The sequence below is a fragment of the Barbus barbus genome (genome assembly GCF_936440315.1).
Source record: "Barbus barbus genome assembly, chromosome: 20".
NCBI lineage: Eukaryota > Metazoa > Chordata > Actinopteri > Cypriniformes > Cyprinidae > Barbus > Barbus barbus.
Genome location: NC_136748.1, coordinates 16,104,230 through 16,117,480, shown reverse-complemented (window position 1 = coordinate 16,117,480; position 13,251 = coordinate 16,104,230). Strand labels below are relative to the sequence as shown.

The 13,251-nt window shown below is 34.6% G+C and overlaps 1 protein-coding gene across 2 annotated transcripts; it reads right to left on the bottom strand.

The window, feature by feature from the left end:
• Positions 1-24: 24 nt before the first annotated feature.
• LOC306886644 (G2/M phase-specific E3 ubiquitin-protein ligase-like) lies at positions 25-12,525 on the bottom strand. Of its 2 annotated transcripts, none has more exons than XM_079443933.1 (14): positions 12,122-12,525; positions 11,878-11,975; positions 8,788-8,889; positions 8,573-8,697; positions 7,505-7,667; positions 7,297-7,403; positions 6,796-6,912; positions 6,563-6,687; positions 6,369-6,477; positions 3,493-3,794; positions 3,176-3,357; positions 2,887-3,059; positions 1,852-2,063; positions 25-1,086 (listed from the first exon to the last, which is right to left on the bottom strand). In XM_079443933.1, exons 1-14 carry the CDS (start codon positions 12,180-12,182, stop codon positions 839-841), a joined length of 2,124 nt encoding a protein of 707 aa, XP_079300059.1. In that variant the 5' UTR covers positions 12,183-12,525; the 3' UTR covers positions 25-838. The 2 variants fall into 2 exon arrangements, with proteins under 2 accessions (XP_079300059.1, XP_079300060.1); XM_079443934.1 differs by having other exon boundaries at positions 12,299-12,428.
• Positions 12,526-13,251: the final 726 nt, after the last annotated feature.

The following is a 13,251-nucleotide window of genomic DNA, read 5'->3' as shown; positions in this document are numbered from 1 at the left end:
CAATAAAGTTTCTTCAGACTTGTTCAGCAGTATTAAACACTGAGGGTAACAGTTAAAAGTTTAATAAATTATGGCATATGAAGCTAGCAAACGATCATACACTTTCAAGCTACTTCAGGAGAAATGAAACATAATACAATGACAAAAGCACACCAGCTTGTGTATGATTCTAACATGGGTCTCTGGCACAACAGTGAGATCATTCAACTCAGTAACTACTGATTCATATGCAGTGGCAGCAATTAGCCAATGTGTGGCAAAAAGGGGGCAATTGCACCATCTTGTGGCTACCAAAAAATTACAATCTGTTGTTATTGTGAACTGTTTTTCTAAAAAAATCCAATCAAATCAAATGCCTATTACTGCTGAATACCTATGCTGTTTGACAGAACACTACTCAATAGTTTAAACGTTGGCTACGATACTAGCTATTACCCGTGCACTTCTGAACTGTGCACCTAAATTTACAAGAAAAACTTTTTTTTAACAAGAACAGTCTAATCACGTCTAAGATTGTGTTGCAACACGTACAGAACAGATATTGCTTTGCAGTTGAAGTCCTAATGAGCGGCTCAAAGCAAAGCTGTTAAAATGTCTTTCTTTTCTGTCGAGGGACTCCAATTTACTGATAATTAACTGAGGATTTAGCAATACCTGGGTTACTGATAAATAAAGTGAGGTGCAACCTAAGATCAAGTAATGCTAACGTGAGTTAGGCTGAAAAATACTGTTTATATAATACTTGATAACCCCAATAAATAGACTTTAGTAGCATTGTTTATCATTAGGTAAATCTACACTGTGAATGTACTGAAATATCCAGTCAGGAGAAGAGTTTTTAAATGCCCTGCCTAACTGAGAACTGACACACTGTGTAATCCAAGTGTTTCTTGAAGAGCTCATATGAGGGTAGTATTGGCAGAAAGAGATGACTGGCATCACAGTGGCTCTGAGGAAAGGCACACGAGGGGTCTGATGAGCTGAAGAATGAAATAGACGGAGTGGGATGGAATCCAATGGATGGAACCAAATCTGCAGCAGTGGTGAATGTTAGGAGGTCCTCAAGTGATGCTGCACACCGACCCTCTGAAACACAAGGAAAGGGGTAAGATCATGCAAATAACAGCCTATTTTCTAACATATCTTAATATATCATTTTATCATCATACATGTTTTAATATGCACAAGAATCTAAATTGTACTGAAACCAGGGTTTCTACAGATATGAACAAGTGAAATTTTAATACCCCTCTTATATGAAATTTAATACCTAAACCTGTAATGAAAATACATATTATATTACATACATATATGTAATATATAATGTGTTTAATGTAAAAAGAAAAAAATTAATAAATCATCGCTATCATAAATGAAATTTTTTCCAACGATATACAGTGAACTTTTCATATCAGCAGACAATATTCCACACAAAATATCCCCACAAAACTACCACATCACTGAGATTTTTGGCGGTGTAATCAATTATTCTGAAGCAATATTTTCAGTGTTCTATCAGCTTTTACATACTTAAATCTGTATATTTTTATTTACCTATTTTTTTTTTACTTTTTAAATCACCTTTCATGTCAAATTATTACAATGTATCAATAAATTGTAATAATGTTAGAAGTCAAATTAAATAATTTACAATGCAAAATTACAACTGCAATAAATAATGTTATGAGATGAATGTTTTAAATAAATGTATGAATATACAAATAAGAAATGTTGGGGGGAAAATGCATACTTTTCAACATACTAAACTACCAGTAGGTGGCGGTAAGTCCCTTAATGAGAGACTTACCGCAGAAACTCTGTGAAACAATATTAATTCTGTAGCGAACATACCTTCACATTCATGCAGATACTTTTCCCAAAAGTTTACTGTTGTGTTCTCTTTTTCTTGTTGCTCTTTTTCTTCTGAAAATCGGACGGTAAAGAGCTCCATGACAGATTCGGCCGTCAGCCTTTCCACAGGCCCACAGAAGACTGAATGGAAAGCCTCTGTACACATCTGAACCTGCTCGAACAGTCCTAGTGTCCTCAAACCTTCACGAAATCTGAGAAAGGCAATATGAACTTGAATGAGCATTTACTTACAGTGAGATGTGTATACACTACCATTCAAAAGTTTTCTTAATAAATATTTTATTTCAGCTGCTTTAAAATTGATCAAGTGTCAGTAAAGACATATGTGACCCTGGACCACAAAACCAGTCTTAAGTCGCTTGGGTATATTTGTAGCAACAGCCAACAATACATTGTATGGGTCAAAATTATCCATTTTTCTTTTATGACAAAAATCATTAGGATATTAGGTAAAGATTATGTTCCATTAAGATATTTTGTAAATTTCCTACCATAAATAAAACTTAATTTTTGATTAGTAAAATGCATTGCTAAGGACTTCATTTGGACAGCTTTAAAGGCGATTTTCTCAATATTTTGATTTTTTTTTTTTGCACCCTCAGATTCCAAATTTTCAAATAGTTGTATCTTGAACAAGTGTTGTCCTATCCTAACAAACCATACATCAATGGAAAGCTTATTTATTCAGCTGATGCATAAATTATGTATAAATTTAAAAAAGGCCCCTATGACTGGTTTTGTGGTCCAAGTTCACATTTATGGTACAAGACATTCTATTTCAGACCAATCCTGTTCTTTTGAACCTTTCTATTCATCAAAGATTATAACAATGGATAGCATTATCATGGTTTCAGCAAAATATTCAGCAGCACAACTGCTTTCAATTGTGATAACAGTAAGAAATATTTCTTCAGCACCAAGTCAGCATTTTTGAATGATTTCTGATGGATCATGTGATATTGAAGACTGGTATAATGCCTTGTTGCCATCACAGGAATAAGTTAGGGTACCAACCTCTGCAGAGGCAGCTGTAGTCTGATGATCAGGTAGAAATTTAGTACATCCTCCACCAGCATGTCCTTCTCTGAGAGTTTGCTGATCTTTCGCCAGCAACCTGCTGCTTCCAAATACTGTGACGCTGACTGCATTGCTTGTCTCAGCTCCTTCAGTGACTTTGCTTCTGCAATCTAAAGGTGCACCTTTAGAGTTTATCAGATGTACAACAACCATTTGGTTCACTCTAATCACGCACCTCAGTGCAACAGCAGTTTTGAAGCACAATGTCAGGAAAAACAAAACTCACCTGTCTGATTTTGTGTGCAAAAGCAGTGTCTCCAAGGTCTTGTAAAGTAGGTCTGTAGTTTGTGGGGTAGTTAAACAGACTATGGTACAGTGCTGGAGAGAAGAAGCCCACAGGAGGACCTCCATGAACCAAAGAGAGGGCCAACAGACTGCCGACATCAAAGTAGAGGTCATCCCTCAGAGCTGTTCACACACAACCATTGTTCAGTTTGAAGGCAGCAGTGAGAGGGGCTATATGTATATAAGCCCGGAATGGTAAATTTTCAAGAAAAGGAAATCGAAAAAAAAACAAATCAAACGGGAAAAAAAGTGTCCTACCTTTTGAGTTCAGAGCCAGGTTTTTAGATCCATCAGGGCCCTCAAAGATTTCAGACATCTGCAGTTTCGAAACAAGACGTCTGAGGAAGCGACGCTGATTCCTAATGTTGTTGCTATGTATGTCTTTGGAGAATTTCACAGAAAGTGTGCAACAGGGATTAAAGTCACTTTGCCACAGAACCCGCAGAGCTGCTTCCATCACCCCATCATCATCTTCCACTAGCACCTCTGTAGACTGCTGCTGTGATATCTGGTGGGCCAGATCCATTAAGACCTCTGGAGAAGTGGCAGGCACACATTGCCTAGAAAACAAGGAGAAAGAGCTGCTACTACTACACTTCTAAGAAATAAATAAATATATATATATATATATATATATATATATTACTGGAAATATATTTCCGTTAAAGGTGACCAAAATATAGCAAAAAATATGATCCAAGGGAGCACTGGAATAGATTGTGCTGCAACACCACAAAATTCATTCTTGTTGGGTTTTAGATGCGTTTAGTTCAAGGAGGAGAAGAGCCTGAGTTCAGTAATCTAAAGAAACAGTAATAATAAAAAATAATAATAATAATGTTTTAACAATAACTATTATTAAATAATTAATTTGAATAAATTCAATTAGATTAATAATAATCATCATGATTAAAAAGTAAGGTAACACTTTATAATAACGTTCAGTTGCAAGTCATTTTTAAGTGATAAGTTAATGATGAACTAATCATTTACAAAACATTCATAAACAAGTGATATGCTAATAATTTGTGTATGTTTTGTTAATTCATTTACAAGTAATTAGTTTATGATGAACTAATCCTTTAAAAAACATTACTATGCATTCATAGATGATTAATAAGTGATATGTTAATATTTTTAGCCATGTTTTGTAGATTAAGTTATAAATCATTTACAAGTGATTAGATGATGCTAGAAGTCATCATTCACAAAACATGACTATTCATTCACAAATGATTAAGTAATATGCTAACGATTTACAAACCTGTCTATAAAGTTTAAAGTTATCTTTAAAAAAATAGCATCATGAAATATTGTGTGCACTTGTGTGCACTTGCTTGGCCATTTGTAGTTGATAAACAGGAAAGTGGGTCCAGCTGAATTGAAATGATCATTTGTTAGATTGGTATAATGAAGGTTATTATACCGCGGCAGCGGTCGCGGCAGTCGTCGTGTGAAGCCCTCTTAGTGTGAAGACCAAAGAGTGTAAAGACCATCGACTCTACCGTGCGACTCCACCGGGCAGGGACACCGGCAAGGGATAGTAGTAGCTTTTTATTTAATTTTTTCATTGATATGTTTATTATTGAAATGTTGTTGTTAAATGCATGTGTTAATTTTATTTTATTTCTTTATTTTCTTAAATATGTGGGTAGATAGTATTTATAGAGTTGTAACTTTTTAGTTTTAGTTACTTTTTCTTATTTGTAAGTCGCTTTGGACAAAAGCGTCTGCTAAATGACAAAAGTAAAAAAGTAAAGAGTGTAAAGACCATCGACTCTACCGTGCGACTCCACCGGGCAGGGACACCGGCAAGGGATAGTTGTAGCTTTTTATTTAATTTTTTCATTGATATGTTTATTATTGAAATGTTGTTGTTAAATGCATGTGTTAATTTTATTTTATTTCTTTATTTTCTTAAATATGTGGGTAGATAGTATTTATAGAGTTGTAACTTTTTAGTTTTAGTTACTTTTTCTTATTTGTAAGTCGCTTTGGACAAAAGCGTCTGCTAAATGACAAAAGTAAAAGTAAGTAAAGTAAAGTAAATAATCAAACAGATCCTTAATGGTTAATAGTTATTATTTTAATAACTTATTTATTATTATTTATTTACTTATTTTGTTTACTGGGATGAGAGTTGCTGAAATCGCGTTTGGTCTCGTACTGTATCGTGTATCTGCACGATCTGTCAGTGTGTGCACTTGCTTGGCCATTTGTAGTTGATAAACAGGAAAGTGGGTCCAGCTGAATTGAAATGATCATTTGTTGGATTGGTATAAAAAAGGTTATTATACCGCGGCAGCGGTCGCGGCAGTCGTCGTGTGAAGCCCTCTTAGTGTGAAGACCAAAGAGTGTAAAGACCATCGACTCTACCGTGCGACTCCACCGGGCAGGGACACCGGCAAGGGATAGTATTATCGCTTTTTATTTAATTTTTTCATTGATATGTTTATTATTGAAATGTTGTTGTTATATGCATGTCAATTTTATTTAATTTCTTTATTTTCTTAAATATGTGGGTAGATAGTATTTATAGAGTTGTACTTTTTAGTTTTAGTTACTTTTTCTTATTTGTAAGTCGCTTTGGACAAAAGTGTCTGCTAAATGACAAAAGTAAAGTAAGTAATAGTTACTAGTTAATATATTATTAATCACTTATAAATCATTGCAATGTCAACATTGTACTATTATCTCAATAAACATTATAAATAATTTACAAAGCATTCTGCATCCCCTAATCTAAAGTGTAAACTACTCATCACGTTACTCATCGTTAGCATATTACTTTCTCATTTGTGAATGAATAGTCTGTTTTGTAAATGATTAGTTCATCATCATCAAATCACTTGTAAATGGTTTATAACTTAATCTACAAAACATGGATAAAAATATTAACATATCACTTATTAATCGTTAATAACTGAATGTTATTATAAAGTGTTACCAAAAGGGATAATATATTCAATATAGAGCTCTAGCATAAGCTCAAGGATTCTTTACATTCAGCACACAGCTTCTATGGCACAATGTTCCTGAGAAATTAAGAGTAAATTATCTAGAACATATCCTACTAGGATATGTTCTAGATATCCTATCTGATCCATATCAGATGCAATTGATTAGGAAAGTACCTTTTACTGATGAGTGAAGAGTGAAGGTCAGAGATGTTTTTAAACCGCCTCTTCCTCTCTTGCCTTATAGCCAGCGGGGATTCAACATGGTTTGGCAATGTCACTGACTCTGGGGGGAGAAAAAAATCCATGTATGTAACTTTGAATAATTTTACAAAGCAAGCACATATTAAACAATAGCTCAGATAGCTCACTTTTTCCCTCAACAGCAGCTTTACAGTCAGCACAGATCCAGTCACTTTCGTAAAGCTTAAGGTTGGAACATTTTCGATGAGTTCCCCTGGATCCACACATCTTGCAACGAACAATTTCAAAATACCTGCAGAGCAAAGGCATTTCTAATGTTAACAATAGTTAGAATCCTTTTCAAAAACAAACCGATTCCATTTCACAATTTCAGAATGTCTAAATAAAATGCTCAGATTACCCTGACTGTGAGCTGTATTTACGACCTTTGTGACTGCGACACTTCACAGAATCACAGTGCTGGTACACTTGCAATAAATCTTCATATGCATTCTCCTCAAGTTCCCATGCTGCATCCCTGAAAAATACACACAACAAGGATGCTTACAAAACATTAAAGGAATAAGTCACCCATAAAATAACATTTGCTGAAAATGTATTAAACCTGAGGTCATACAAGAACTAAATGAGTTTGAAGAAATTTTGCATCACATCAATACATTTTGAATGGCCTGAGGGAGAGTCAATTTTCAGCTAAATGTAATCTTTAGCTTAACTATTCCTTTATCATACATAGTAATGGAAAATATTTACATAAAAAATAAATGTAAAAATACATAAATATATAAAATGTAAATAATTCCAGCAGACTATGAAGGATACAAATCAAACACTACACCAATCAGAATATTTAACATTGAATCACTAGAATCAATATCAGAAGGAAAAACATTTGATTTACCGCTCTGGTATATATATTCCCATTCTGAGCATTTCCTGCTGAAACTGGTCCTTGTTACTGCACAGTGTGCATTTGAAGAAAAACATGGCAGCGCTGTGTGCATAATGCTGGAATAAAGAGATGAGAACCAGGCTCAAATTTCAAATCCCCTATCTTTGTATTTTATACATATTTTTTTCTCATTAACCTTAAAGTGTGGTACAATTACCTGTACACAGTTTCTGTGAAACCAGCTGCCATGACACGCAGGACACTTGAGGACATTGTAGGAGAGGACGGGTTCAATGGGCTCCAGACAGACAGAGCAAGAGAGGGGCAGACTGGGGCTGGAGACGCAGGACTGACTAGGTGCATGCTTTTTACAGAAAGACCTGCAAATGATTGACATCATCAATACCAAGTTGAAATGAAATGACCAGAAATGTACGGGAAGTTACAATACCATTTAAATAAAATTTTTTTTTAAGAAATTATTACTTTTACTTAGCAAGGATGCATTCAATTGATCAAAGGTAACAGAACATTTACATTTAGTCATTTTGAAGACGTTTTTATTCAAAGTGACTTACAATTGGCGAATACATAAAGCGATTCATCTTGAAGAGGCAATCAGACAGAAAAAGTGCTCGTAACACCAAGTCTCAGGCATTGTTCAAATAAGTACAAGCTCGCAAAGGGAAGGAATAAATAACAAGAAAGATAAAGTGTTTTTTTTGTTTGTTTTAGTTTAGGATGAAGTCAAGTAATGTCAAAAGAGATGAGTTTTCAGTTGTTGCTTGAAGATTGACAGGGATAGCGGTGGTAAGATCATTCCACCAGAAAATACACTTATAATGTTAAATAAGACTTCTATTTCAAATAAACGCTGTTATTTTTAACTTTCTATTAATCAAAGAATCCTGAATTTTTTTTTGCATGGTTTCCACAAAAATCTTTAGTAGTTTTCAACATAAGAAATGTTACTTGAGCACCAAATCAGCATATTAGACTGGAATAATGGATGCTAAAAACTCAGCTTTGCCATCACATGAATAAATTACATTCTAAAATCTATTAAAATAAAAAAAAATATTTTAAATTGTAATAATGTTTCTTGTTTCTACCTGTGGTTTTGATCAAATAAATGCAGCCTTGATAAGCGTAAGAGGCACCTTTAAAAATAAATAAATAAATAATTCCAACCCCATTTACTTTTGGATTTTAGTGTAGATTTTACATTTCTATCTCATCTTCCATCGGCAACCATCACATTTTGCATATCTCAAGTGACACTTACGGAAACAAGTCTGTGAACTGGAAAATAAACTCCTGCTCTAATCCACAAGGCATGTGGACCATTTGCCGACAACTTTTGATGGAGCACCCCACCGAAGCACCAAGCTTTTTGCACTTCATGCATCTCTGCAAGTCAAAAAAGTAAAAGTTAGTCTCAAAAACATTTCTGTAGCGTTAAACAGAACATCCCAATGGTCAAATGTGTACTTAACTTACCAGCCTCGATGATCTGCGGATCTCCTTCTTTATGTCATCCACAAGAAAACCATGAACGTCTTCATCCTCCTCCCCTCTCTGACATATTCCACTAGACATCAGCTGTAAAGTTAGATTGAAGAATAACTAACTTGTACATTTATGCTTGAATTATGATTTTGGTGAGACTTTTACAATATTTGTACATAATGCAAAATAAAGCTGTTCCCTACATATAGAAAGTAAAGGTTCCATGTTTGCATAAAGAGAATATTCAAGGTGTGATATTCTGTATTCCCATAAGAGATTAATGACTGACAGTACATGTAGAAATAACCAACTTTATCTGATATTCTAAGGTAGATTTAGTTTACTTGGGATCGCTCGCTGTGTTCTAAAACTGCCGACAGGCAGTGAAGCCACCGGAAGTGTTCGAGTCGCCATCTTACTATTCCCTACCGGCAGAGAGCAGAGTGTCACATGCAAACCGCTGACCTAAAATCCAAGCAGTCCACAAGATCCAGGGGGCGTGGTTGGATCCACATCTAGGGGGTGGAGATTGGTAGGTTTAGGGGTGTGGATGGGTGGGTTTAGGGGTCAGGGGGTGGAGATGGGTAGGTTTAGGGGTGGGGATGGGTGGGTTTAGGGATCAGGGGGTGGAGATGGGTAGGTTTAGGTATATGTAAGGTGGGAGGAGTTGGATCTGGATCCAACCATGCCCCCTGGATCTTGTGGGCTGCAGCGAGACGCTCTTCCAAATCACCCGATTTGAAGTGAATCAGTCACACGGTGGTATATTTAATGTTAGGTGTATGTAAATTCATTTTTACTTCAGATTTTATCGTCAATGTTTATGGTCTTTTTGGGCAGGATAAGCAATATATTTAAATCGTTTAGGTGGGTGTGTCTGCTGCGCACTGCCAACACAGGTAACTGATCCAACACAAAATATAGCCTATTTCTTTATGTAATTATTCAGGAATTATTAAACATGAACGTATTCAGAAATTGATTTGAATATACACTGAATAATACAATAGCCTGTGTTACTTTATTTCTCTATTTTGTACTGAAATGAAAAGCTTAACTTGGAAATAAAGCTTTAATGTCTATAAATCCGTACTGTATGTAGTCAGTTATTTCTTTGAATAAATTATGATGTGTATATTTTTAATGTCCTGATTAAGCAGCATCTATTTCAGCTCTCCAAGATTGCACAAATGTTTAATAGCATTACCGTTTTCATGTAAAATGTTATTTATATGCTAAATTAATAATTAATTTAACCATCGTTTAAATCATTACCTGCTTAAAAAAAATGCTGTTAAAGAAATTGAAACATTTGCAGTAAGTCTACTGTACGAATAAAAACACTAACAAAATTACAATGAATAACTACAAGGCGAATGAAGGTATGTGTGTAACTGTTATACAAAGTATAAATCTTCAGATTTCAGAATGAGCACTTTGTCATTTGTTATATATATGTTGAGGTCGTGTCATGTTCATCTGATGTTCGCTGCTGTAATGAACGTAACTTTTTAATGAGCAGGGGAAATTCCCAACATTAAAAAATAACCGTTTACATGCCTAGGGTGTTTGCACTGCAAGAATGTACAGGGATACTTCAGATTGAAAAACGCTGACTTGTTAGGTGATGTTTTCTCATTAAATTTGTACGATTTCCTATTAGTTCAATGGAATGCATGGGAACAGTGGGGAATACCAACATGGCGGCGCGGCGGCTTCACTTTCATGGCATCATGAGCAATCCAGTTCTCTATTATAGATCAGTGGTGGAGCTTCTCAAACTCCATCTCTGCATGTTGTTGTGAGTTTGTGTTTATTATAACGTTCATCTGGGAACGCAACGTGCGCCATTTCATCAGATTTCACTCTGAGTTTACACGTTTTGATGTCCACATATTCATTTAATTACAGTGCTATACCATTTATGTCCTAAAGAAATGGCCAAATATTAAAGATTAAGTGGATATTTGAATTAAATGGTGCTTGGTCAATATTAAAGAAGAATTAGCTCGCACAGTAATGTGTAAAAACAATCATCTGGCCGTTGGCGCCCCCTGCAGTCCTTTGTTGTAACGCGTAATGAACATTAGCTCTATTGTTAATAATACATTATGTATTTTAACAGTTTTGTTCAATAAAACAATATGATTTCTTGCATTTGATACTTTATTTGAACTAATTGTTATTGCCTAATTGCTATTATATATGCATTTTAAGTCATTTTAAAAGCTATTGTTCACTTACATCTATTTTTATTACCACAAAAAAAAAATATTATAATTATAGTTTTATTTACAAATTCAGTTTTTTACATTTCCATTTCCGTTTTAATGGTTAAATTAAATTTTATTCATCAAAAAGTCTGTCTAATTAATTGCGTTTTACAGTTTTATCTTTACCAAATTCTGTTTTCCATTATTTTTTTTAATAATCAAAAGCATCTCCAATTAATTGATTGTGTGTAGCATCCACCTGGATGATGCGACGGCAGCCATATTGCGCCAGAGCGCCCACCACACACCAGCTTACTGGTGGAGAGGACACAGAGTGATGAAGCCAATCAGTGTATGAGGATGATGAGGAGGCCATGATGGTCAAATACTGCACATTGACATTTTTCACCTAAATAAATTATGGTAAATAATATTTCTGGTAAATACTCCTTTAAAAAGTGTTTTTTGATTTTATTATTATTAGACTAGAATACGTGGATATGTTGTCATTCTTACACTATAATACTAAACTTTGATTTCAGCGATTTGGACTGAGATGGACACTTGATCCTTGCAGTCTATGATGCACTTTACTTTTGCTTTAAAAAAGGATTTCATAGAAATTTGGATTTAATTTGGTTTAATAAAATATTCTTAAATCAAATTATTGATTTTTTGTGGGAAATTAATTGTATAGATTAATCAAAATAAAAATGGTCGTTAGTGGCAGCCCTAATGGCATCATAAGATGCCTTATACTTTAGGGTAGGGGTTCACAACACATTTTATTTTTTTTAACAGGAAAACTAGAAAGGGACTCCAAAATGAAATTGGTTGCACAAATTCACATCATCAGCATCTGGCTCACCAAACAGAAATAGTGGACTGTCAGGTTGTGCTGCTGAAGGGTGATCTTCTCTCCATACTTCTCTGGAAAGTTGTCACATCTCTTACAAAGACTGCAGACTAAAGGACAGACACAGATATGAAACTCATTTGACGATGTTGAGGTTAAAACTGGTCATTTATACAGCTAACGTTACATATCTGACTATTGGTATGGTCGCAACAAAGAAATTCGTTGCTACAAAACCTGTAGAAAAGCAACTTACTGAGGTCTTTGTCGTCGTGAATCTGTTTTATTTCGGTAGTCTCCTCTTTCATCGCTTTCATTATCGTGTATTACGCAGACAAGATTAAGTAAAAATGGCGATTTAAAGAGCTCTGAATTAGCGGTCTGTTGCTTCTGGCTTGGCAAATTCAGTAACGTTAACTGCCATTAGACTCACTTTATCTCGTCTTCTCACTCCGTATGGCAAAACACATAGTCCTTGGGTAACCGGGTTTTTAATAAAATTATATTACAGTCATTAGTGTAAGAGTGTAAATCGCCTGATTAAATTCAAACTTCCCTCTGTCACGGAAAATACGCCTTTGCTTGCTTTTGGTTGGTTGAATTCAAACCAAAACAGAGATTTTCCTGTGGGAGGGGCTCCTGTGGCCAAAACATTGCGCTGCGCAATCGGTGCGGGGTCACGCACACGTAACTTCCGTTTATTTTACAAAATAAAAGCACACGGATTTTATGAGAACATAAGATGTGACGTTTGATTTTGTGGATGAGGTAGAAGTCCCACATTGACAGTAAGTAATACTTTTAAATTGTGTCTTTATATTTTATATTTTATATAAATTGTTTAGGGCTGCACAGTGCCCATAAGTGTTTATAATATTTATAAAAAACATAATGCAACATCTATATACATGAAATGCAATATTAATAACGTTACTGCCTTAAATTTTGCATACATTTTGCATTAAGTTTCCATAACAGAATATATTTAATTATTATTATTGTATTAGACGGTGCAATTACGTAATCACTTATAATTTCATTTTTATTTAGGGTAGAGTGGGGGAAAACGCCCCCCTTAAGGATTGTGCAAGGTTTTTTTTCTGTGAAACAAAATTTAAATGTGTTCAGAAAAAGTTATCATTGTTTTAGTGACAATGACATAAATTATAAACCAAGTATGAAAAATGTCCAGAGTTTTCATGTTATTAGATTTTTAACAAAAATTTAATTTGTGCCAAGAGGGCATTTTGCACCATGGATGGGGTAAAATTCCCCCCAATCTGACAAAGCAATTTGCTTTAAACCTTTACTCAAAATCAGAGTACATGCAGCTTTAGCTTAAAATTAAAAAAGAATATAATCAATCATTTTGAATTACAAAATTAT